This window comes from Helianthus annuus, chromosome 6 (genome assembly GCF_002127325.2).
Source record: "Helianthus annuus cultivar XRQ/B chromosome 6, HanXRQr2.0-SUNRISE, whole genome shotgun sequence".
NCBI classification, from domain to species: Eukaryota; Viridiplantae; Streptophyta; class Magnoliopsida; order Asterales; family Asteraceae; genus Helianthus; species Helianthus annuus.
The window spans coordinates 76,694,709-76,717,890 of NC_035438.2; the positions used below are offsets into that span (position 1 = coordinate 76,694,709).

General features: G+C 38.0%; 1 protein-coding gene and 1 non-coding gene across 2 annotated transcripts; both read left to right on the forward strand.

Annotated features, from left to right (window-relative positions):
- Positions 1–2,831: 2,831 nt before the first annotated feature.
- On the forward strand, positions 2,832–5,626 carry LOC110864135 (O-acyltransferase WSD1). Its single transcript, XM_035974189.1, is given in 9 exon segments — positions 2,832–2,895; positions 3,088–3,173; positions 3,365–3,556; positions 3,559–3,909; positions 4,025–4,095; positions 4,149–4,297; positions 4,381–4,565; positions 5,136–5,273; positions 5,371–5,626. Coding segments are annotated over 9 exon segments (1,392 nt in total). The 3' UTR covers positions 5,527–5,626.
- A 2,987-nt stretch (positions 5,627–8,613) lies between these two features.
- LOC118480065 lies at positions 8,614–8,720 on the forward strand. Its single transcript, XR_004861704.1, has one exon. It is a non-coding gene; the product is annotated as a small nucleolar RNA R71 (small nucleolar RNA).
- The last annotated feature ends 14,462 nt before the right edge of the window (positions 8,721–23,182 follow it).

Sequence of the window (23,182 nt, forward strand, 5' to 3'; positions counted from 1 at the left end):
TGTAATACCTCGGAAATTCATTGCGAATAATATGGCAACACGTGTCCAATCAACTCTCAAATATTCTCGATAAGTTGGAAGAGAGGGACTAATTTTGCAAAACTGTGGAAGTATGGATGTGGAGGGGTCAAACATGGCAAAATGCCAAACTTTTGGTTCTGAAGGTCCAATGTGGACCACAAGGCATATGCCTTCTGGTCCGTAAAGCGTCATTTTTTTTTAATTTCTGGACATCTCATGCGGACCGCAAGGCTCAGTCCGCATGGCATTTAAAATCTGTGAGCGCCTGAAGCTCATGCGAACCGCATGGATTACCTCATACGGTTCGCATTTGGTTCACTAGTAGTCCAGAATTAGCTGGTAACTGCAGTCTACTTCCCTGCCACTTTGGTCGCAATTTTGGCCACCTTGCTCAGTCCTTGGACACCTGGGGTGCCACCAATCCCTTCCTTGACACCTCAGAGGGCACTTAGCATCATTTGGGAGCTCAAGATCATCTATAAATAGCCTAGTTCTTGAGCATTTCCAACTAGCACCTTTCTCAAATTCTTTCTCTCATCTTTGGAGATTGATTCTGCTTATAGAGGCCTCCTACTTGAAGCTTAGTGTGACACCCGACTATTTTGAGCCTGTACTATACAAGTGTGACGCGTGTTATGAAAATATGAAAGCACTAAATTATTAAATAAGACGTTAATAAAATGTATTTGAAGTGTTGGTAAATCCAAACTTTGTTAAATATTATGTTGCCAATAATAAGATAAACGTTTATCGCGTAACGAACAAAAATGCGAAACGGACGTCAGTGACGCCCAGAAAATGTTAAAATCCTAAAACTGTTCCGTTATAATTAAAATCCTATTTTTCATCACATTCGTGAAGAAAAATAAATTAAAACCCTTAAAATCCTTATTTTGCGAATTTAATTGCCTACTGCGCACTACCGCGCGTATACTGCAAAATACAGACAACGCAGCCAGTCTAGGAAAACAAAATATTGTTCAGCAATATTATGGCAAGTTAATTTTATAGAATGACAAAAATAATTATAAACGCCTTAAAACGCAGTTAAAACGCAAAATAAAATACCCGGTAGTCAGTTAAATACTTGTTTCTTGCATGGATATATGTGTATATATATATATATATGTAAGAGAGAGAAATGTGTGTGTATAGGTAAAGGTGGGGGCACAATGGGGTGTCCACCAAAACCCTAAGTCAATCAATGATTTTCCTGAAACTCAACGATAAATGATCTACTAGAGGAGTTATGCAGTTAAAAACTCTTGGATTATTCACAACTCTTGGAAACTAAACAACAAATGATCTTATCAAAATAAAAATGAAATTATATGTATGTATGTGTGTGTATGTGGGCCGTGAGCGTGTGTGTGCTGTGTATGTATGATTTAAGTTGAAAACATGAAAAGTGAATTCTTTGATGATTATGCATGTGCCGTGTATATGTATATATGTATGCATACACATGAGTTTTGTTTACTAGTTCTTAAATGTTACATGCAATGATGTGAAAATGATTGGATGGATAAGTTAAGTGAAGATGGTGTCTTGGATTAATTGAAATGATATTAAATGTATGTATGTATGTATGGCCGTAGACATATATGCATGTATGATAATGTTTGTGTTTTGCTTTCTAGTTGATTTATGATTGATAAGAATCTTGGAAAGTTATGTATGTTCAATCAAAAGGGTTTTTATAAAAAGTGTCATATGAAGGTCCTATGATTTGAAGTGAATATAACAAAAGTGAAATCTTGGAAGTTTGTGTGTATATATATATGAGCCGAATGTATATATATGTATATGTACATGTGGGTTATTTTGTTGGTTAGTTCATAAATGAAAGAATGCTAATGCATTTAAGTCAAGATGATTAGATGATGATTTTATGATGAAGTCTTCAATTTTATGATATTAAATGTATGATTGGATGCATTTAAGTTTTTAGATGATGAAGAAATGATGGTCATGCATTAAGTTCATGTACATAAGTGTTAGTGATATCTATATGATGATATGAAGGTCATTTGATAATGAAATGATATAGTATATGAAAGCTGAATTAAATCAAGTTGTATGCATGTTAATATGGTGTTATATGATGTGTTTTGATTATACACAATTATGTCATAGTTTGGTAGCTTTGCATGTTGTACATGTAGCTTAAAAAGTAGTAAAATGGGTGAAATTGCATGATTTATGTATCTTACATGAGACCTTCACTATCATGAGTATAATCACCATTTTAATCAGTAAATAATATATGTGTGTTAAAATATCAAGTCGTGACGATTCGGGATGGTTATGGTAAAGTTCGGTACAAGACTATACGTTAAAAACGGTAAAAATCGGCTTTTAAAGTGATTTTTGCAAAACTATTTTAAATCAGATTATAAACTAATATTTTTATAATAAATATAAGTATTTTAACTTATATAAGTATATTTGGTGTTTGGTTAGTCATACGTGACTCCCGACGCTCGAAAACGTTAAAATGCGCATATTTCGACGTACGCGAAAATGGACTATTCAAGGGTGAACTTTATATATTATAAAGTGATATGTGAATATGAGTATGAATAATATGATATTTTAATTGAATACATCATGATATGAATTAATACTATGTTTATGCGTTTGTGCGATGGAAACGGTAAACTAAGTCAAAAGTCATGTTATGTGTGTAAATTTTGTTGAGCATGAAAATGATGCCTAGGTTAACTTGATGAGTTATTTGGTGTTTAAGTGCTTGAGAATGTTAAAATGCATGAAATGATCGAACACGTGAATTGTGATATATGTCGAATATGTCTGTACTTGTGCAAACATATTACGAAGCACAAATCGTAGATATGTTGTATATGAGTGGACGTAATAACGGGTATAACATTTAAAAGGTCACCAATAAAATCATTCAAATAGCAAAAATCTTCATATATATATATATATATATATATATATATATATATATATATACCAACATAATCATAATAAAGATTTTTCGAGAAAATCTCAATGTTATGTGAAAAATTCTAAGTATGGGAGAAACTTAGTTGTTTGTAGGACAATTGGTTATTAAATCATTCCTCTTAAAATTAGGATATGTAGATTCAATATGCGGGATTGCGGTAATAAAAACGCACCCAAAGGTGAGTGTCACGAGAACCCCTCTTTTACTTTTTACTGTTTTATATACTGTTTTGCGGGAAGAACACGTCGTTATAAAGGATAAGTATACGTTTTTGTATAAAATATGCCTTTGAATTATATAAAATTATATTTTCGTGGAAAATATGATTTTTGAATGATATGATATGTTTTATGGAAAAACATGGATTAGGAAAATGGGAGCATGAAATGGATTCCAACAAATGTAAACATAGATGGCCACGTAATTATACCGGAACTTAATCCTAAAATCGAATCACCCGAAAAGTTCGTCGAAGATTACATCTCCAACCTTAGTAGATTACATATTGAAAACACGAAACCCTTGTGGGATCTCCATATCCTAAATATTAAGACATCAGAAGCGCTGAAGGCACGTGTGTCTTCCGTTTCCATCACTCCCTTGGTGATGGAATGTCCTTGATGAATCTCCTACTTGCTTGTACACGTAAAGTCTCCGATCCGGAGGCTCTACCGACCCTTCCAGGGAATAATAACAAGTCGGGTGTGGCTAAAGTTGCTAGCATTTGGTCAAGACTTGGTGTCCTTCGGAACTCTTTTGTTGCTCTTTTGATGTTTGTGTTGACTGCACTGTTCCTACAAGACACAAAAACACCAATGAAAGGCTCAAAAGGTGTAGAACATTGGGCTAGACGATTCATTGTTAGAAGTGTAAGCCTTGATGACATTTAGTTGGTTAAAAGAGCAATGAATGTGGTAAGTTATTTTTTCTAGACATGATAATAAACGAAAAATAATCACTTTTGGATTTTCTTTCTACGCCTGATAGCGTATAACGATTTTTCACATGTTTTGGTATATATTTTGGTAGACGTTGAACGATGTAGTACTTGGAGTCACACATGCTGGATTCTATCGCTACCTACGTGGGAGATATAGTAAGTTTTTCCATATGAAACCTCCAACATCTTCGTATGTGTAGCCCTTTCTTCAAGATTCATTTTTAACTATGATATCACAGGTGAAACAGATGATAAAAGAGCTGATGTTCCCGATAATATGCGCTTTCGTGCAACCTTTTTCTTCAACCTTCGAGCCGCTACGAGGATCAATGTGAGTATGCAGCCATGCATGTGTCCTGGCGGCTCATTTCTAACAGTTATAGGAGCTCAATCTTTAAACAATTCCTGATCAATTGTTTGTGTTATTAGGATTTCACTGATACAGATGCATTTGGAACATGGGGAAACAAGATAGGCTATTCATTACTTCCATTCGACATCCGATTCAAAAAAGATCCATTAGATTACGTTCGAGATGCGAATTCCATAGTAAAACAGAAGAAGGCTTCTTTGGAGCCTTTGTTCACTTACTTCTTTACTAAGTTATTCATAATGTTGTTTGGCATAAAGGTATTATATATATTTTCTATGACCTTTGATCACATGCATACTTTTGAAAATTGATTTGATCATCCTTAATTGAATGCCTATTATATTCCAACAGAGAGAGTTTTTTGTTTTCAACTTCTGACTTTTACTGATTTTATAAAACATCAGTCTCAGTTTAACATTTATATTTATCTTGACTACATTATCTAATTAATTGGAGACATAAAACAAAATTTATAAACTACACATTTGAAGAATCATGAAGATTAATATAGTTTTGCTCTTTTACACTTTCATCATCGATTTTATTTTTATATATACTAAATGCAAAACCTAAAAACCTTTTTCAAATTAACTAAATTGATCTAATCTTGTTTTAGGTGAAAAATTAAGTTGGCCAACTGTATAATGAACTAATCGGTTCCAAAAGTCTTTCTAGAGGTTTTTTCTAGTTTCATTAGGTTTCATCAATTTATGTCTCTAATCAATAAATATAATTGTTTAAAAAGTGTACTAAATAATAAAATTCTTCCAAGATTATATTCCAGATGTCTTAGTTTAAATGGTATATTAACAAAAAATGAAAAGCAGGCTGCAGGTAAATTGAATCACAAAGTTTTCTACAACACAACACTGTGGTTCTCTAATGTTCCTGGACCACAAGAAAAAATCACTTTTTTTGGACATGAAGTAGAATACATTGCTCCCAGTTGTTATGGCCAACCAAATGTAAGTTTCATTATATTAACAGTTATATGTGTGTAGTGTAGCTAATATGGGCAAACTCCAAATTCAATTTCTAATCAAATTTCCTAATTCATTCAAGGCACTCATGATTCATGTGGTGAGTTACACGGACAAAGTAATCTTTGTCATATCAGCTGATGAAGAAACCATACCGGACCCTCACAAGCTTTGCGATGATCTTGAAGAATCCCTTCGCGACATCAAAGCGTCTGCTCACTCGCAAATGGTTAAATAAATAAGTAGTGTTTTATCTATGGATGCATATGTATGTATTAGTGTGTCATAAATGAAATAAACATTGATCCATGATCAATATACTTGTAATCTTAAGTTATGTGAGAACCCTCATTATAGATATTACTATACTAGTCTACATTTGCTTGTGTTTATACAATATTTAACTACTCTATGTTTAAATCTATTTGATCAGCATGTCCCATGAAATTTTCGGACCATACTTTATCCCTGGTGACATCTTCAGGAGGCAATATGCTTTGGGTTTGAAATCTAACAGTATCAACCGAAGATTACTCGATTGTTTGTGCATGTCCTTAAATTTTTAAAGTCACTAAACGTTGCTCTTTACTATATAATCTTTCTCTCACAACTATAATACACCAAATGGATTCACTAGTACAAAAAAAAAAAAAAAAAAAAAAAAAAACTTTTTAAAACGATTAACTACATTTGATACAGCGGTTATGGAACCACAGTAAATTACTTCGCTGTAAAAAATGACTTTTTTAAGCGGTCCAAAACCGCTTAAAAAGAGAATAAATCCGTCAGATTATCTCAGTTTTAGCGGTTCACCAACCACTATAAAATATAACCCGCCAAAATTAATCCCTACAAATTATTACGCTTCACAAACCACTCTAAAAAGAAAATGAAGCCGCCAAGATTATCTGAATTATAGTGGTTCACTAATAGCGGTAAAAGGTAACTCGCCAAAATCAATTCCTATCAATTACAACACAATCTAAACGGCTTTAGAAAGTCAATTACAACGATTCCACAAGCTGACTTAAAAGAAATCTGGAAAATAAATATTAACCTTTTACAACGGTGCCAAAATGGAACATATGACCAAAATTTGCTCTAAAATGAACATTCACTTTCAGATTCCTAGAGATAACCACAATATTTATGCGACAATGATCACAACATTGAAAGAGACGTGCGTCGACACACAACACGTGGACCCACAATCTCAAAATATTTACACGTGGGTAGTTTGTGCATAGACGGCCTTAGAATGCATGATTTGAGCATAAACCCCCTACACGCCGCAACAAAAGTTCCGGCATCCTCACCTAGCTACCTCTGATATAATGTTTTGGCACTAACAAAGAGTCCTTAGACATTTATTTTCTGTTATGAAATTTACAGCACTAAAATTCTCTAGGTGTAACGCCAGCGACGTAGATCTAAAGAGTGAAGCATTCAGAATGTAAGCATTTCCGTGAGAGCTATGTGAGACTTAATGTCTAGTACTGTGTATCCAGGTTGTAGAGAGCGAAGTAGATGTACACTCTTTCGGTATATTTTAATTTGTGTTGGTTATAATGAAACGAGTTATCTACTTCTTCTTTCTTCTTTGATTATGCTTCCGTCTCAATCAAGAGTGGTGTATTGTATACATTATCGGTCCTATGGGGTCCCGAGGACTCTCACTTCCACAAGTTGTCCTGCACCAAACTTAATTTCTTTTTCTCCTACCCTCAAGGTAAGCTTCTCATCACTCATGCCGGCCATTGCCCTCGATGTGGCTAGAAAAGGTCTTCCCATGATGAGTGGTACTTCTTTGTCCTCCTCCATGTCTAATATTAAAAAATCAGCTGGAAACACAAATTCACACCTACAAATTCTCAGCTATTCCTCTTGGATACTTAAACGAACGTTCAACTAATTAAATGGTAATCTTGGTTGGGAGTGGTTCTCCAATACCCAATCCTATGAATATCAAGGCATGTATAAGACTGATACTTGCACATAGGTCGGCTAGTGCATTGCTTACCGTGAAGCCACCTGGATCTAGTTGTTTTTTTAGGGATTTTGTTGAGGAGAACAGCTGAACATTCTTCTCCCAAACCAACCTGATGCAATTGTTTGAACCTTTTCTTGTTTAACAATAAATCTTTCATGCATTTTGAATATTTTGGCATTTGGGTTAGAACATCGAAAAATGGAAGGTTTACATGGAGTTGTTTGAGTAGGTTTATGAATTTTCCAAACTATTCTTTAGTCTTTTGTTTGATTAAGTGGCCTAGGTAGGGAACTCAAGGTTTCTTTGTGAGTTCTTCTAAGGTTACATGGGTGGCTGAGTTGTCAGGTTCAGGTGTGGAAGGGGATGTTTGAGTTGTAAAGTTTAGGTGTGGAAGGGGATGTTTGAGTTTTTTCGCGAGTGGTTTGGATGACAAGTAGTAGTGTAGGCTGTTTTTCAGGTCCTACTTTTCTGCTCCAAGGGTGATTGCATGTGCCTGGGCTTTTGGGTTGGTTTTAGTGTTGCTTGGGAGAGCTCCTTGGGTCGTTTAGAGAGCATCTTTGCAATTTGCCCAATTTTTTTATCTATGGCTTGAAAAGCTGTTTTTTTGAATATTCTATTATGCTTCGATATGTTGAAATTGTTCTTCATACCTTTTATAAGCTTCTACAAAGAGACGGGTGACCTTGTCCTCCAATCGAGACCCTTCGTTTGGTGAGCTCCGCCTTGGTATTGTTGAAGAGGAGCAAATTATTGCTTTTTTCTTAGTTGTTGGAAGTTATTTCTTTGGTTTAAACCAGATGGTTGTTGATTGTTTCCACTAGACTCCTTCCGGCTAAAATTTAGGTGGCTTCTCCATTCAGCATTAATTGTATGTGTGCTATAAAGGCCTTGGCATCGAGGGAAATTGTTTACAAAATTAGTTACTTCAGTTTGGTTGTTGCCTTCTTTATGCTCAAGCTGATATTATCAGCACTTACCACCCAATGAGAGTTGCCCAGAATTGTACAACTCTAGTTTTCATGCAGTTCTCCGCATCCATTAGAAGCCAACCACTGCGCCTAACTTACGTGCTTCAAGCTTTTTATATTTAGAGGTTATGGCCTTTATTTGAGCTTTAAGTAAGGTAGTTTTATCAACTTTGTAAGCATTAGGGGATTTAGCTTTAGCACTTTGTGGAGTGTGCCATTGGAAGCTAGTTTGGGCTATTTATTCAATTTAAGTGAACACTTTTACTAGGCATATATTTCCCAAGATTCCTCCAGAATTGGAATCTAGGACTTGATGCGTGTGTGGTTACACCCAATATGAAAGATGGAGACTTCATGCTATACCTCTAATCCATGATGTGGACATTTTCTAAGGAATACCTTGAAACGTTACCAAGTTTCATACAAAAATTCACCATCATCTTGAGTGAAAGAATAAATTTCAGGCATGAGTTTAGCGGTTTTAATAGTTGGGAAATATTTGTAAAGGAATTTTTGAGCAAGTGGTGATGAAACCATGTGGTAAGATATTTATCCATGCTTTTGCTCGGTTTTTAGTGAAAAAGGGAACATTTAGAGTCTAACGGAGTCTAACGGCGACATAAGAAACACCAATAATTTTAGAAGTGTCACATATTTCCAAAATTTAGTAATATGGAGGTGAAGGTATTCACCGAGTAGGTCATCAAAGTGGCGGAGTTTTGAATCATTTGGATAACCAGGCTATAATCATGCTCAGTCGACGAGTTATATGTTGTGCGAGCCCGTGACTTGTACGACTCATGATTTTTTGGTAAATTGTTAAATACCGACAAACTATCACCCTCTTGATGTGTCGGGTCGGATTCACCGGTGTGTATGTCCCACTTGTCATTCATGCTGCGCAGCCTGAGACAGTTGCTCAGTGGTGTTCGTCTGTGTGAATGAGTGTGATAGTTCTCGTAATGCCTTTATGTGTCAACGCAAGTATCCCGTGTGGTGTTGATACTCTGCCTTCGTGGCAAAAGTGACCTATGGCGTTGGTTCCTGTTTGTTCATTCTGACGGCACGTACGACAGTGCGCATTCTTGCTGAGGATAGTTTTAATCTAGCTACCTGGGTGCCGGAGTCACCGCAGGAGCTTGTTGCGCTTAAGCTTAGGCTGGGGTTTGAGTTTGTTGTGCACACATCTATGCATAAATGACGTTAAGTGTTTCCTGGCTTTTGATGCACCACGAGATGGGAGATTCCCCTTGGCAACAATGACGATAGTTACGCGAAAGGTCCAACACCATGGCTTTTTGGGGTCACGTTTTGAGTGGTACGAGTACCACTGGCGTGCATGGCCCCAACTTTAGTGTATTCTCCCTCGGCATACTCGTCAATTGGGTGGTTTTGGACATGCACGTTGTCCGCTGCCTGTCTCGACTGAGAGTTCAAACCGAGAAGGGAAAAATGTATTCCTGGATCCGCCATTCACAAGCTTGCGTCGTAGAAGCTTGCGTGGATGTTCTTGAAGGTGATTAAGTCTGAAGTTCAAATACTAAGTTCACTTGTTTTGGGTATGGCCTTCCGCGTGCGATGCAGGCTTGTTGTTGCGCATGTCGGCGCGGGATTTGGGACCATACCCTTCAATGATATTATGAGATATTTGTATACACAGATCTAGGTATAAAATGATCTAGATTAGCACCTAACTTGTATAAATAGGACACTGGGGGCTCATTTACAAATATCCCACAACCCACACACAAAACCTACAACACTAATACAAAACTCACAACACTTGTAACCTTATAAAAGTTTCTTGTACTCTTGTTCTTGTAATAAATATAAAGAGTTGAATCATTACGATACCAAGTCAAAAGGCTTACCTAGATTAACGTCTAAGATCGCACAAAAGTTGAAAAGCTAACTCTGTTACAATTGGCACATTAATTAGTGCGAAAATAACCACATTATGTTACACATAAGCTAGTTAGCAATATCCAAGTGTTTAAAAAAGCTTTGTATTTTGCAGTCTACCAAACCCATTATTATCAAAATACCTCATAGGTCGCAAATTTATTTTTAAAACGATCAAATCTAAATCACCATTATTAAAAGATTAAATGTAAAGTATAGTTTCAGTCTCTTGGGTTTAAACCCAATTGTAGGTTAGTTCTTATTTGAAAAAAATTCAACAGTCCAGTCCTTGACGTTGTCAATTGCTCTCAATCAAGTCCCTGGTGCAAACTATCGTTAGTCAACAGTTAGTTGACCAGGGTATTGTTATCTTTTTACTTAAAAAGGAAGGGCAATATCGTCATTTCATATTTTCTAACCCAATATAGCACATACCATCCCTCTCAAACCCCCAAATTAAACAATTCAGTCCTCCCATCTTCTCCAAAATAGTTGTTCATGTCCGATATGTTGTTTCCAGTCCGATATGTTGTTTCCGATAAAAGGACGTGATTGAGAGCAATTGACATCGTCAGGAACTAGGGACTGGAGTGTCACACCCCAACCGATGGCGGAAACATCAGGGCGCGGCACTGAGCGAAACAGATTGTCCAGGAGAATCCATAACAACTATTAATTATAATATATTAAAGGTTCATATCCCATACCACAAACATATAAAATAAAACAGTTATTACAGACGTTGTTCTTAAAGACAAATATCCATTCCGACAACTCGGATTTTATTTAGTTTGTTTCTAGACTCTCCTACTTGATTTCCACATAGCAAGCATCCTAGCATCTCAAACACCTGTCACATACGTTAAAATAGAGGTCAATACACATAGTGTAAAGGTGAGCATACAAGTTTAATAGTATAATAGATAGCGAAATTGTTTTACGCATAACCAGCATGTAACATGTAGCAAAGTGAAGCTAGTAGGTTATCGACAATGAAATATGCACAGACGTGACTGCGAGTTGTAGAGTGCACGACACATATCACCACTGTGACACGTGAAGAAATACCCTTAGCAACCCCCGTCCACGACAAGTGCTGAGTCCAAATTATAGTACTATCGTTGCTAAGGTGTCAGGCAACAATCACTGTGTAAACATAACATACAAGCTTTCATCGAGTAACACATATAACATGCAGAGTCGGTTAGTGCATAAAAGGGTTTGCGTTGTGTGATCGATGTGATTTAGTATAAGTAACGTATGTAACACCCAAAAGTGCGTAAAGCAAAAAGGGATCGAGTAGACTCACAGATAGCGTTTAATAACTAAACACTCTCTTGGATTGAAGGGAGCGCTAAGAGATTAGCCTGAACAGTTAACGATAGCATAAGTGATGAACAGGGCGTTAAACGGAGATGAGTGTATTGAGTGAAGAATGGTCATCCGATCGGATGACAATCCGGACGGGTGGTCATCCGGTCGGATGACAATCCGGACGGGTGGTTATCCGGTCGGATGACAATCCGGACGGATGGTCATCCGGTCGGATGGCCATTCGATCAGATTGACATTCGTTTGGGATGGATGTGTTTGTGTATGATGGCTTTGAAGTTTTCGTTATAGCATTTTAAAAACAGAGAAGTATCTCTACCTTTCAGGTCGTCCGGTCGAACGGTCATTCGATCGGATGGCGATCCGTCCGGCGAGGTATCTCTCAGAGAATAAGTTCACAGCAGGATGGTAATTCGATCAGATGGTCTTCCGATCAGATGACCATTCGCTGGGTTTTGACATGTTTTGAAGATGTTGTAATATGTTTAAGTGTTTGGGACCATGTGTCATCAGATCAGATTGTCGTTCGATCGGGCGGCAATCCGATCGGACGGCAGTCCGTTTAGTGACTTGCTTGTTTTGAAATTTGTGAAGTTTGAAGGTTTGCGGTTTGATCGAGACGGTATGACAACGTGTTTAAACAACAAAACCCTATCAAGTCCGAGTCATCCGACCGAAGTGGGAATCACCCAGTCCGATCGGTTAACCGTTCTTGATGGTTGTTCATGTTCAACCTGCTAAGTCGGTTATCACGTTGATAGGAATAAGATCTCAGACCGACACTTCACTAGGAAACGAGTAGAAGGCCTGAACGAGCTCCGATTCTATCGGTTTTAAGTGCAAGAGTGTAAAAGAGTTGAAAGAAAGTTATGAAAACATCTTTCACTACTTATTAATCTTGAAAACGTTTAGATTTAGATGAAATTAGTGTTTAATCATGTGGAAATCTCTTAGATCTGAGTTGTTCTTGGTGGAATGAGGCCAAATCTTGAAGTTCATAAGAACCCCATGATGACATCACCCTAGAACACCTCAAACCAGTCGATTTCATGGTTAAAAGTGAAGATTTAATGGTGAAAAAGATGAAGAAGTGTGTGTAGATCATAGAAGTACAAGATTTGAAGGTAGAAAGTTACAAGAATCACGAGAAATCGAGAGAAAAGAGGGCTGGAACGTGCTGGTCGATGAGAGAGCTGTCACATCACTGTTTGTGATGTGACAGGTGGTATTTATAGGTGTCCAAAAGAGGAAAGCAGGGCACAAGTGACGGATCGGATGGCAACCTGATCGGATGGTCATCCGGACAGATGACCATTCGATCGAATGGTCATTCGATCGAAGGGTTGCCGCGAGTTGTGTTTCGATATTTCGTTTCGTGCGTTGGGCATTGCGATGCGTTTGAGCGAGTGTCGATTAAGCGATGCGCTAGATTTAAATAATAGTCACGCAAATAACCTAACTAACATAAACAACCTTCGTTTAGCGTTTGCGATTTTGATTGCGTTGCGATTGTGTTTTCGATTAATCACCACAAACACAAATAAACATGCACAAGTAACACATAAATTGCACACACACGTAAAACAATATTCAGAACGCATAAATCAAGTTGCGAATGCGATTGCGATGCGATTAGCGATAAACTGCGATTATTAATATACTCCACATAATACAACTAAAGCATTCATTCAAATTAAAGGATTCGATTACAAGTCAAGAAGTACAATCAGAAACTAAGCAAGGAGTGATAGATCGCAATTAGCAACCTTGTCTTCCTTTGACTTTGACTTGTACTTTGACTTTCAAAACTCGGGTTGAAATTAAGGCGCATGCGTAACAAAGAGCTGTGGATACTTCGCTTTCATGTCACTTTCGAGTTCCCAGGTGAACTCTGAGCCGTGTTTGCCTTCCCAGCGAACCTTCACAATGGCAATGCGTGAGCGCCTGAGCTTCTTTGTTTCTCGGTCCATGATCTCGACAGGCTTCTCCACGAAGTGTAATGTTTCGTCCACTTGTAGATCCTCAAGTGGCACTTGTAAATCCTGCTCGGCCAGACACTTTCTGAGGTTCGAAACGTGGAAAGTCAGGTGGATGTTGCTAAGTTTCTCCGGTAGTTCAAGTCTGTAAGCCACTTTGCCAATCCTTTCCAGGATTTTAAAGGGTCCAACATATCAAGGCGCGAGCTTTCCTTTCTTGCTGAATCTGATCACACCCTTCCAAGGTGAAACCTTTAGGAGTACGTGATTGCCAACGTCAAATTCAAGGGGCTTGCGGCGTCTATCGGCGTAACTTTTCTGACGACTCCGAGCTTTCAGTAGATTGCCTCGAATTTGGAGGATTTTGTCAGTCGTTTCATGCAACAGCTCAGGACTGGTAATTTGCGCATCTCCGATCTCGTGCCATACAATGGGCGGTCGACATTTTCTTCCGTATAATGCCTCAAATGGTGCCATTTGGATGTTAGAATGATAACTGTTATTGTACGAGAATTCGACCAAAGGTAAGTGCGCGTCCCAATTACCACCAAAATCTATGACACACGAGTGAAGCATGTCTTCAAGGGTACGAATCGTTCTTTCAGTCTGAGCGTCGGTTTGGGGATGAAAAGCGGTACTTAGATTGAGAGTAGTACCAAGAGCAGACTGAAACGTGTCCCATAGATGCGAGGTAAACCGACCATCGCGGTCAGAGATGATGTCACGAGGTGTCCCGTGTCGACAGATGATTTCGTCGGTGTAGATCCATGCTAATAGTTCTACCTTATAGTCTTCTCGTATCGGCAGAAAATGGACAGATTTAGTCAAACGGTCAATGATAACCCAGATTCTATCGTGACCTGATGGCGTGCGCGGAAGTTTCGCTATAAAGTCCATAGCTATACTCTCCCATTTCTACATCGGGATCTCGGGTTGGACGAGTAAGCCAGAGGGGCTTTGTTGCTCGGCCTTGACTTTGGAACAAGTCAGGCACTTTGAAACGTAGATAGCGATATCCTTCTTCATGCCAGGCCACCAGTACCGTAGACGAAGGTCATGGTACATCTTATCGACATCGGGATGAATCGAATATCAAGACTTGTGGACTTCGTCCTGCAGAATTTGTCGTAAGTTAGTGCGCTTGGGGATCCAAATTCGGTCTAGAGAGTGGAATATCCCATTCGATTTATTCACTAGCTGCTCGCCATTATTGATAATCCTTTCCTTCTTCAAAGTGTGTTCGGTAAAACAAGCATGTTGGGCGTTACGGATAAGAGCTTCGAGATTATGCTGGGCTTGGACATTACGAATGCTATGCAAATAGCTTCGTCGACTTAGAGCGTCGGCAACAACATTAGCTTTGGCAGGGTGATAATGAATCTCACAGTCGTAATCATTAAGAAGTTCAACCCATCGGCATTGGCGCATATTCAGTTCCTTTTGATTCAAGATGCGTTGTAGGCTCTTATGGTCTGTGAAGACCGTACACTTGGTACTGTAAAGGTAGTGTCGCCAGATCTTTAATGCAAAAACCACTGCACCAAGCTTGAGATCATGGGTTGTATAGTTCTTCTCGTGGATCTTGAGCTGACAAGACACGTAAGCGATAACCTTGTCTGTAACATCTCTCACTAAAATAATTACTTATTATGTTAATTGTCCAATAAGGAAACCCTAATTAAGAAACCCAAGTAATTCTGTACAAACCCTAAAATTTTCAGAACAATCAGAACAGGATCAGGGCCCCTAAAACTCAAGGGGGGTAAACCCTAAGTGACGATTATCCACATAAATAGTTGTCAAAATCGAATTTTGAAAATCTGTCAACTCAGCTAAGCTAGTTAGGGACGTGGCTACCCTATGGTGTAGGGTGACCCCTCGCGTCACGCGACGCCCCCACATAGACCCCTCGCGTCACGCGAGGGGGTCAAATTTTCAGTATAAATAGAGGGCTTTGGGACTTGATTTCTGGAGTTGAAACGACGTAAAATCAAATCGTGCACTGAATTATCGACTGTTTACTACAAACACACAAAAATCACAAAACACTGCCGCGATAACAGGGTAATAACTCGACCGCTATTACGATTCAACGTCCAATCGATTGAAACTATCCAACGAATGTTTAAGTGCTGCTCAAATTGGGTTTATACTTTGTCATTCGTCGTTAATTCGATGGATGTTTAAGTATCGCACTTTGTCATTTGTTGTGAGGGTTTAATCTCGTGAATTGTCGTAAATGCTGAATTAGTTACTAACCCAGTTCGTGTGCATTGTTATTTAAATTAGGTTACAAGGCTAATCAGTAGGCTTAAGCTTTGCCCGCATAAATCTGCAATGTGAGTCATTCTCTTTTTATCAACTGTTTTACAATACTCCAAACTATTTTCAAAATGTTATAATTACACGGATTAAGTCGTGGTTATCTTAATCACTGGCTAGTGGGGTATTGTGCACATTACTAATTTCTCACGGTTAGGCTAATAAGCCCTAACACAGGTTAGGCAAATAAATCCTAACAGTGACAAAACGTCACTACTTGGGTGACTGGACCCAATAGTGGTATGACCATCGTCACACGGGTGGCAAGGCCAGATAAAAATAAGATACATGCCATTGTAATAGCTCTTAATACTGTGGATTATAACTAATGTGTCGTTTTGTGCAACTTGAATGATTCACTCAGTATTTCCCCGCTGACAAAAATATTTTTCAAAACATGTTTCAGGTGACTTACTGTGAGTCAAGGAAAAGTGCCGCGTAGCACTATCAAGCTTGAAGTAGTGGCTCAGTAAAAGAAATAAAACATGTTTTGTAAAAAAAACTAGGGGTTTCATAGTGAAATTATCCTTATTGTAATTTACGGGGTTTGTTCCAACTTATGAAATAAAATAATTGGGCATTTTCAAAGTTTAAAACGATCCTGCAAGACTTCTGCTGTAAATACCACGGGTTTCCTGTCCCGCGGCTCTGGACCGGGTCAAACCGGGGCTAGGGCCGTGACAGGAAAAGGTGGTATCAGAGCCACTGATTTAAGCCAATTAAGTATTTGGAAATACTTAAATTAATTAATTGCCCTTATATAATTATGCATTTTTTGAATAGTTGTTAATTTATGAGTAAGCAAAGAATTTCGGACAATTATTGTCAATTAGATAGGGGAACCTCATCGAATTCCTCAAGATACTCAGCAGATACTAAGGAAGGAATATTTATTCGTAAGGCACAGTCTGAGAAACCACTTACCACTAAGAAAAGAAATCAGATTATTAGAAAAGTCCAGAGAAAGTAAAGAAGTCACCATCAAAAAGGAGTAATAGTCAATAAGGAAACTCGGGAAATAAGCATTAACCCACTATGGGAATACGAATTAAATGAACAATGGTCAAATCTCTATATGTTAGCCACAACAACAGTAAATTAAGTTAATCTGTCAACTCCGGATCAACCAATAAAATTAAATTTCACTCAGAAAAATTTATACTTTATTTTATCCCTCAACACCCTGATCCAGTACTAGCACCCATATCACTTATAAGCTAGAAACTTTAAAGTAACTTTGCCCATTTAGTAAAAAGAGAGAGAGAATAAACCTTATATAAAATCATGCTAAGCATAATATTCCCAGATAAACTAAAATAAATTTTGAATACACTACCCTTCGTGTATTTGGAGTTTTAGTTGTAAATTGTAATAGACATATATCAAACAATTTTGGCTATACATGTGTGGTATAATTCTATGCAATTAATTATGGCATTTGGTGGTTATTTATTTTAACTTGTATATATTATTAAATTATCAGATGGAAAACGCTGGTAATGAACCAGTCAACGAGATTAACCAATCTGAACAAAATAATGAGGATCACTTCCTCAATAGGCAAGATATAGAGAATATCGTTGCCCAAGGAATAGCCAATGCTATTCCAGCAATCCTTGCTGCTACCCGAAATCCAGTTGAACCTCCACCTACTCCCAGCAAACATACTCATGAGGACAACTTCAGTAATAGTATTAATGGAGGCGGCAACAATAATAACAATGATGATGTGATGGAATCACTTCTTAAGAAGATGAAAGCTGCAACGCCTGGTTGCACCTATAAGGAATTTCTTGCCTGTAAACCTGTTGAATTTGCAGGCAATGAAGGGGCAACTGCTGCGCTGCGGTGGTTGGAGAAAACTGAGGTGGTGATTAAAATAAGTAAATGTGCCGAGGAGGATAAGGTCATGTATGCTTCGCATCTTTTTAAAGAAGGGGCACTCGAATGGTGGAACACCGTATTACAAGCCAAAGGAAGTGATGTGGCGTATGCCATGAAGTGGGAAGAATTTAAGAGTCTAGTGGAAAGAAAATTATGTCCCGAATACGAAAAGGAACAAATGACAAATAAGTTCCTGAACCACCGAATGGTGGATGTGGACTGTCGAGGGTATACTTCGACATTCTTCGAATATGCTAGAGTTGTACCAACCCTGGCTTCGCCAGAGCCAGTACTTATTTCTCGCTATATTTGGGGTTTGATTAGCAAAATTCGTGATATCGTCAAAGCTGCAAGACCCTGTACAATTGACGATGCAGTAGAATTAGCTAACACCTTGACTGACAGCAATTTTAATAGGAAAAAGGAATTGGCTCAGAAAATTACCCAAGGATTTCGTGTAGGTAATAATAGCAATTTTAAGAAAAAGGGTACTGGGCAATTCTCCACCCCTCCATTCTGTAGAATTTGTAAAACGAAACATTTTGGAAAATGTAACGAAGTCTGCAATTTCTGCAAGAGACCAGGTCACCGAGAAGAAGATTGCAGGAAAAAGTCAGTAATCTGCTTCAACTGCGCTGAAACCGGACATTTCAGAACCGACTGCCCGAAATTGGTCAAACCAGCTGACAATAAGGCTAAACCAGCTGAAGGAACTACCAAGAAAAATGTAAGAGCCTTTCAGCTAACGACTCAAGAAGCAGAACTGATTCCTGACATAATAGCTGGTACGTTCTTAGTTCACAACGTTTATGCAAAAGTATTATTTGACTCTGGTGCAAACCAAAGTTTTATAAATACTTCATTCTGCCAAGCTCTTAAGCTACCCTTAACCAACCTTAGGCAGATTTTTACAGTCGAAATGGTAGATGGTAATTCGGTTAACATAGATAAGGTTTTGCAAAATGTAAAGATAGAACTCTTAAGTCATAAATTTTCTACAACCCTATTACCTATGAATTTAGCTGGATTCGACATTGTATTAGGAATGGATTGGTTGGTAGCCAATCATGCTCGAATTCTTTGTGATAAGAATTCTATAGAAATTCATACACCTACTGGAGAATTAGTGGTTATTACAGGAGATAAACCACGAAAGCCATTGAAATTCATTTCGGTAATGAAGTTGGCCAGTTATGCATGAAAACAAGAAATGGTGTATATGATTTCAGTAATCATTAACACGAAAAGTAAAGAACTTAAGGAAATCCCAGTAGTCTCAGAATACCCCGATGTATTTCCAGAAGAACTACCTGGATTACCACCCGACAGGGAAGTAGAATTTAGAATTCATCTAATTCCTGGAACTACACCGATAGCTAAAGCACCCTATCGGTTAGCACCCACAGAAATGCTAGAACTTAAGAAACAATTAGATGAGTTGCTTGGTAAAGGATTCATACAACCTAGTTCGTCCCCGTGGGGAGCACCAGTGTTGTTCGTGAAAAAGAAAGATGGATCGATGCGAATGTGTATCGATTATAGGGAGGTGAATAAGGTTACAATTAAGAATCGATATCCATTACCTAGGATCGACGATCTTTTTTATCAACTCCAGGGAGCTAGGTATTTTTCTAAGATAGACTTACGCTCCGGATACCATCAGTTGAAAGTACAAGAGGAAGACATACCTAAAACTGCTTTCAGAACTAGGTATGGTCATTATGAGTTTACAGTCATACCCTTCGGACTAACAAATGCACCTGCATCATTCATGGACATGATGAATCGGATCTGTAAACCATACTTGGATAAATTCGTAATTGTCTTCATCGACGATATACTTATTTATTCCAAAAGCCAGGTAGAACATTGTGAGCACCTGCATGCACTCTTAACTTTGTTAAGAAAGGAAAAGCTTTACGCCAAATTCTCGAAGTGTGAATTTTGGCTACAGGAGGTACAATTTTTGGGTCATATGGTGAATCACGAAGGTATTCACGTAGATCCCTCCAAAATAGAAGCAATTACTAAATGGAAGGTTCCGCAATCGGCTATGGAAGTTAGAAGTTTTATTGGATTAGCTGGATACTATAGGCGATTCATTAAAGATTTTTCTAAGATAGTCGTACCATTAACTAAGCTAACCTGTAAAGCCGTTAAGTTTGAATGGGGACCTAGACAAGAAGAGGCTTTTAAGATTTTAAAGCAAAAGTTAACAAATGCTCCAATTCTAGCCTTGCCCGAAGGAACGGAAGATTTTGAAGTATAATGTGATGCTTCAAAGTTAGGATTAGGATGTGTGTTAATGCAACGCAAGAAGGTAATTGCGTATGCCTCAAGACAATTAAAGAAGCACGAGGAAAACTATACAACTCATGACTTAGAATTAGGAGCCATAATATTTGCCCTTAAGATTTGGAGACATTATCTGTATGGAAGTAAGTTTACTATTTATACAGATCATAAGAGTTTAAGATACATATTTGGGCAAAAAGGATTAAACATGAGACAAAGAAGATGGATGGAAATCCTAAGTGACTACGACTGTGATATTCAATATCATCAAGGAAAAGCAAATGTAGTCGCAGATGCTTTAAGTCGTAAGTATCATGAAAAGCAAAAGCGAGTCCGTGCCCTTAGATTAAATCTACAGTTAGATTTAATGGAACAACTAAAGAAAATGCAAGAAACAACAATCGAAGACAATGATGAAGGAATGAAAGGACGAATAAAAGAGTTAGAGCAACAAAAAGAATTAAATATGAGACAAAGAAGATGGATGGAAATCCTAAGTGACTACGACTGTGATATTCAATATCATCAAGGAAAAGCAAATGTAGTTGCAGATGCTTTAAGTCGTAAGTATCATGAAAAGCAAAAGCGAGTCCGTGCCCTTAGATTAAATCTACAGTTAGATTTAATGGAACAACTAAAGAAAATGCAAGAAACAGCAATCGAAGACAATGATGAAGGAATGAAAGGACGAATAAAAGAGTTAGAGCAAGGAAATGATGGAATTTGGAGATTTTATAAGAAACGAATTTGGGTACCTAAGCAGGGAGATTTAAGAAATAAAATTTTAGAAGAAGCTCATAAATCTAGGTATACCATGCATCCAGGAAACAATAAAATGTACCAAGATCTAAGAAATAATTTTTGGTGGATAGGAATGAAAAAGGACATAGCTAGATATGTTTCTAAGTGTCTTACTTGTTCGCAAGTTAAGGCAGAACACCAGAAACCTTCAGGTCTACTTCAACAACTAGGAATGCCTGTATGGAAATGGGAACTCATAACAATGGATTTTGTTACTAAGTTACCCAAAACCAGAAAAGGTAATGATGCAATTTGGGTAATTGTGGATCGATTAACCAAATCAGCTCATTTCCTACCCATGAAGGAAACCTTTAGTATGGAGAGGTTAGCCAAGTTGTACGTAGATGAAGTAGTATCCTTACATGGAGTTCCGCTCTCCATTGTATCGGATAGAGATAGTCGTTTCACTTCCCACTTCTGGACAAGTTTCCAGGAAGCAATGGGAACCCGACTAAATTTAAGTACTGCATATCATCCACAAACAGACGGACAAAGTGAAAGGACAATACAAACCCTGGAAGACATGCTCTGAGCATGTGTAATAGATTTTGGTAGAAATTGGGAGGACCATCTACCATTGATCGAATTCTCTTATAATAATAGTTATCATGCAAGTATCGAAGCTGCCCCATTCGAAGCACTGTACGGACGAAAGTGCAGAACTCCTGTATGCTGGGCAGAAATAGGAGAAAGTCAATTATCAGGTCCTGAGATTGTGCAAGAGACCACCGACAAGATAACGCAAATCAAAGAAAGACTAAAGACGGCTCGAGATCGTCAGAAAAGCTATGCAGACAATCGCCGCAAGCCACTAGAGTTTCAAGCCGGAGACAAGGTACTCTTGAAAGTTTCTCCTTAGAAAGGAGTAGTACGATTCGGTAAGAAAGGAAAGCTGAGTCCAAGGTACGTAGGACCATTTCCAGTAATCTAACGAATAGGACCAGTTGCCTATCGTTTACAACTACCAGAAGAATTAGCTGGAGTACATGATGTGTTTCATGTATCCAACCTCAAGAAATGTCTATCTGACGAATCCCTGGTAGTACCTCTTCAAGATGTGGAGGTAAACGAAAAGTTGAAATTTGTGGAAAAACCCTTACAGATAGAGGATAGAAAGATTAAGTTTCTTAAACACAAACGACTAGTGCTAGTCAAAGTCAAGTGGGATTCAAAGAGAGGACCGGAGTACACTTGGGAGCTAGAATCGGAAATGAAGCGAAAATATCCTCATCTATTCCAGTAAATTTCGAGGACGAGATTTTTATTAAGGTGGGGAGGATGTAACAACTCTCACTAAAATAATTACTTATTATGTTAATTGTCCAATAAGGAAACCCTAATTAAGAAACCCAAGTAATTCTGTACAAACCCTAAAATTTTTAGAACAATCAGAATCAGGATCAGGGCCCCTAAAACTCAAGGGGTAAACCCTAAATGACGATTATCCACATAAATAGTTGTCAAAATCGAATTTTGAAAATCTGTCAACTCAGCTAAGCTAGTTAGGGACGTGGCTACCCTATGGTGTAGGGTGACCCCTCGTGTCACGTGACGCCCCCACATAGACCCCTCGCGTCACGCGAGGGGGTTAAATTTTCAGTATAAATAGAGGGCTTTGGGACTTGATTTCTGGAGTTGAAACGACGTAAAAACTCAAATCGTGCACTGAATTATCGACTGTTTACTACAAACACACACAAATCACGAAACGCTGCCGCGATAACAGGGTAATAACTCAACCGCTATTACGATTCAACGTCCGATCGATTGAAACTATCCAACTAATGTTTAAGTGCTGCTCAAATTGGGTTTATACTTTGTCATTCGTCGTTAATTCGATGGATGTTTAAGTATCGCACTTTGTCATTTGTTGTGAGGGTTTAATCTCGTGAATTGTCGTAAATGCTGAATTAGTTACTAACCCAGTTCGTGTGCATTGTTATTTAAATTAGGTTACAAGGCTAATCAGTAGGATTAAGCTTTGCCCGCATAAATCTGCAATGTGAGTCATTCTCTTTTTATCAACTGTTTTACAATACTCCAAACTATTTTCAAAATGTTATAATTACAGGGATCAAGTCGTGGTTATCTTAATCACTGGCTAGTGGGGTATTGTGCACATTACTAATTTCTCACGGTTAGGCTAATAAGCCCTAACACAGGTTAGGCAAATAAATCCTAACAGTGACAAAACGTCACTACTTGGGTGACTGGACCCAATAGTGGTATGACCATCGTCACACGGGTGGCAAGGCCAAATAAAAATAAGATACATTCCATTGTAATCGCTCTTAATACTGTGGATTATAACTAATGTGTCGTTTTGTGCAACTTGAATGATTCACTTAGTATTTCCCCGCTGACAAAAATATTTTTCAAAACATGTTTCAAGTGACTTACTGTGAGTCAAGGAAAAGTGCCGCG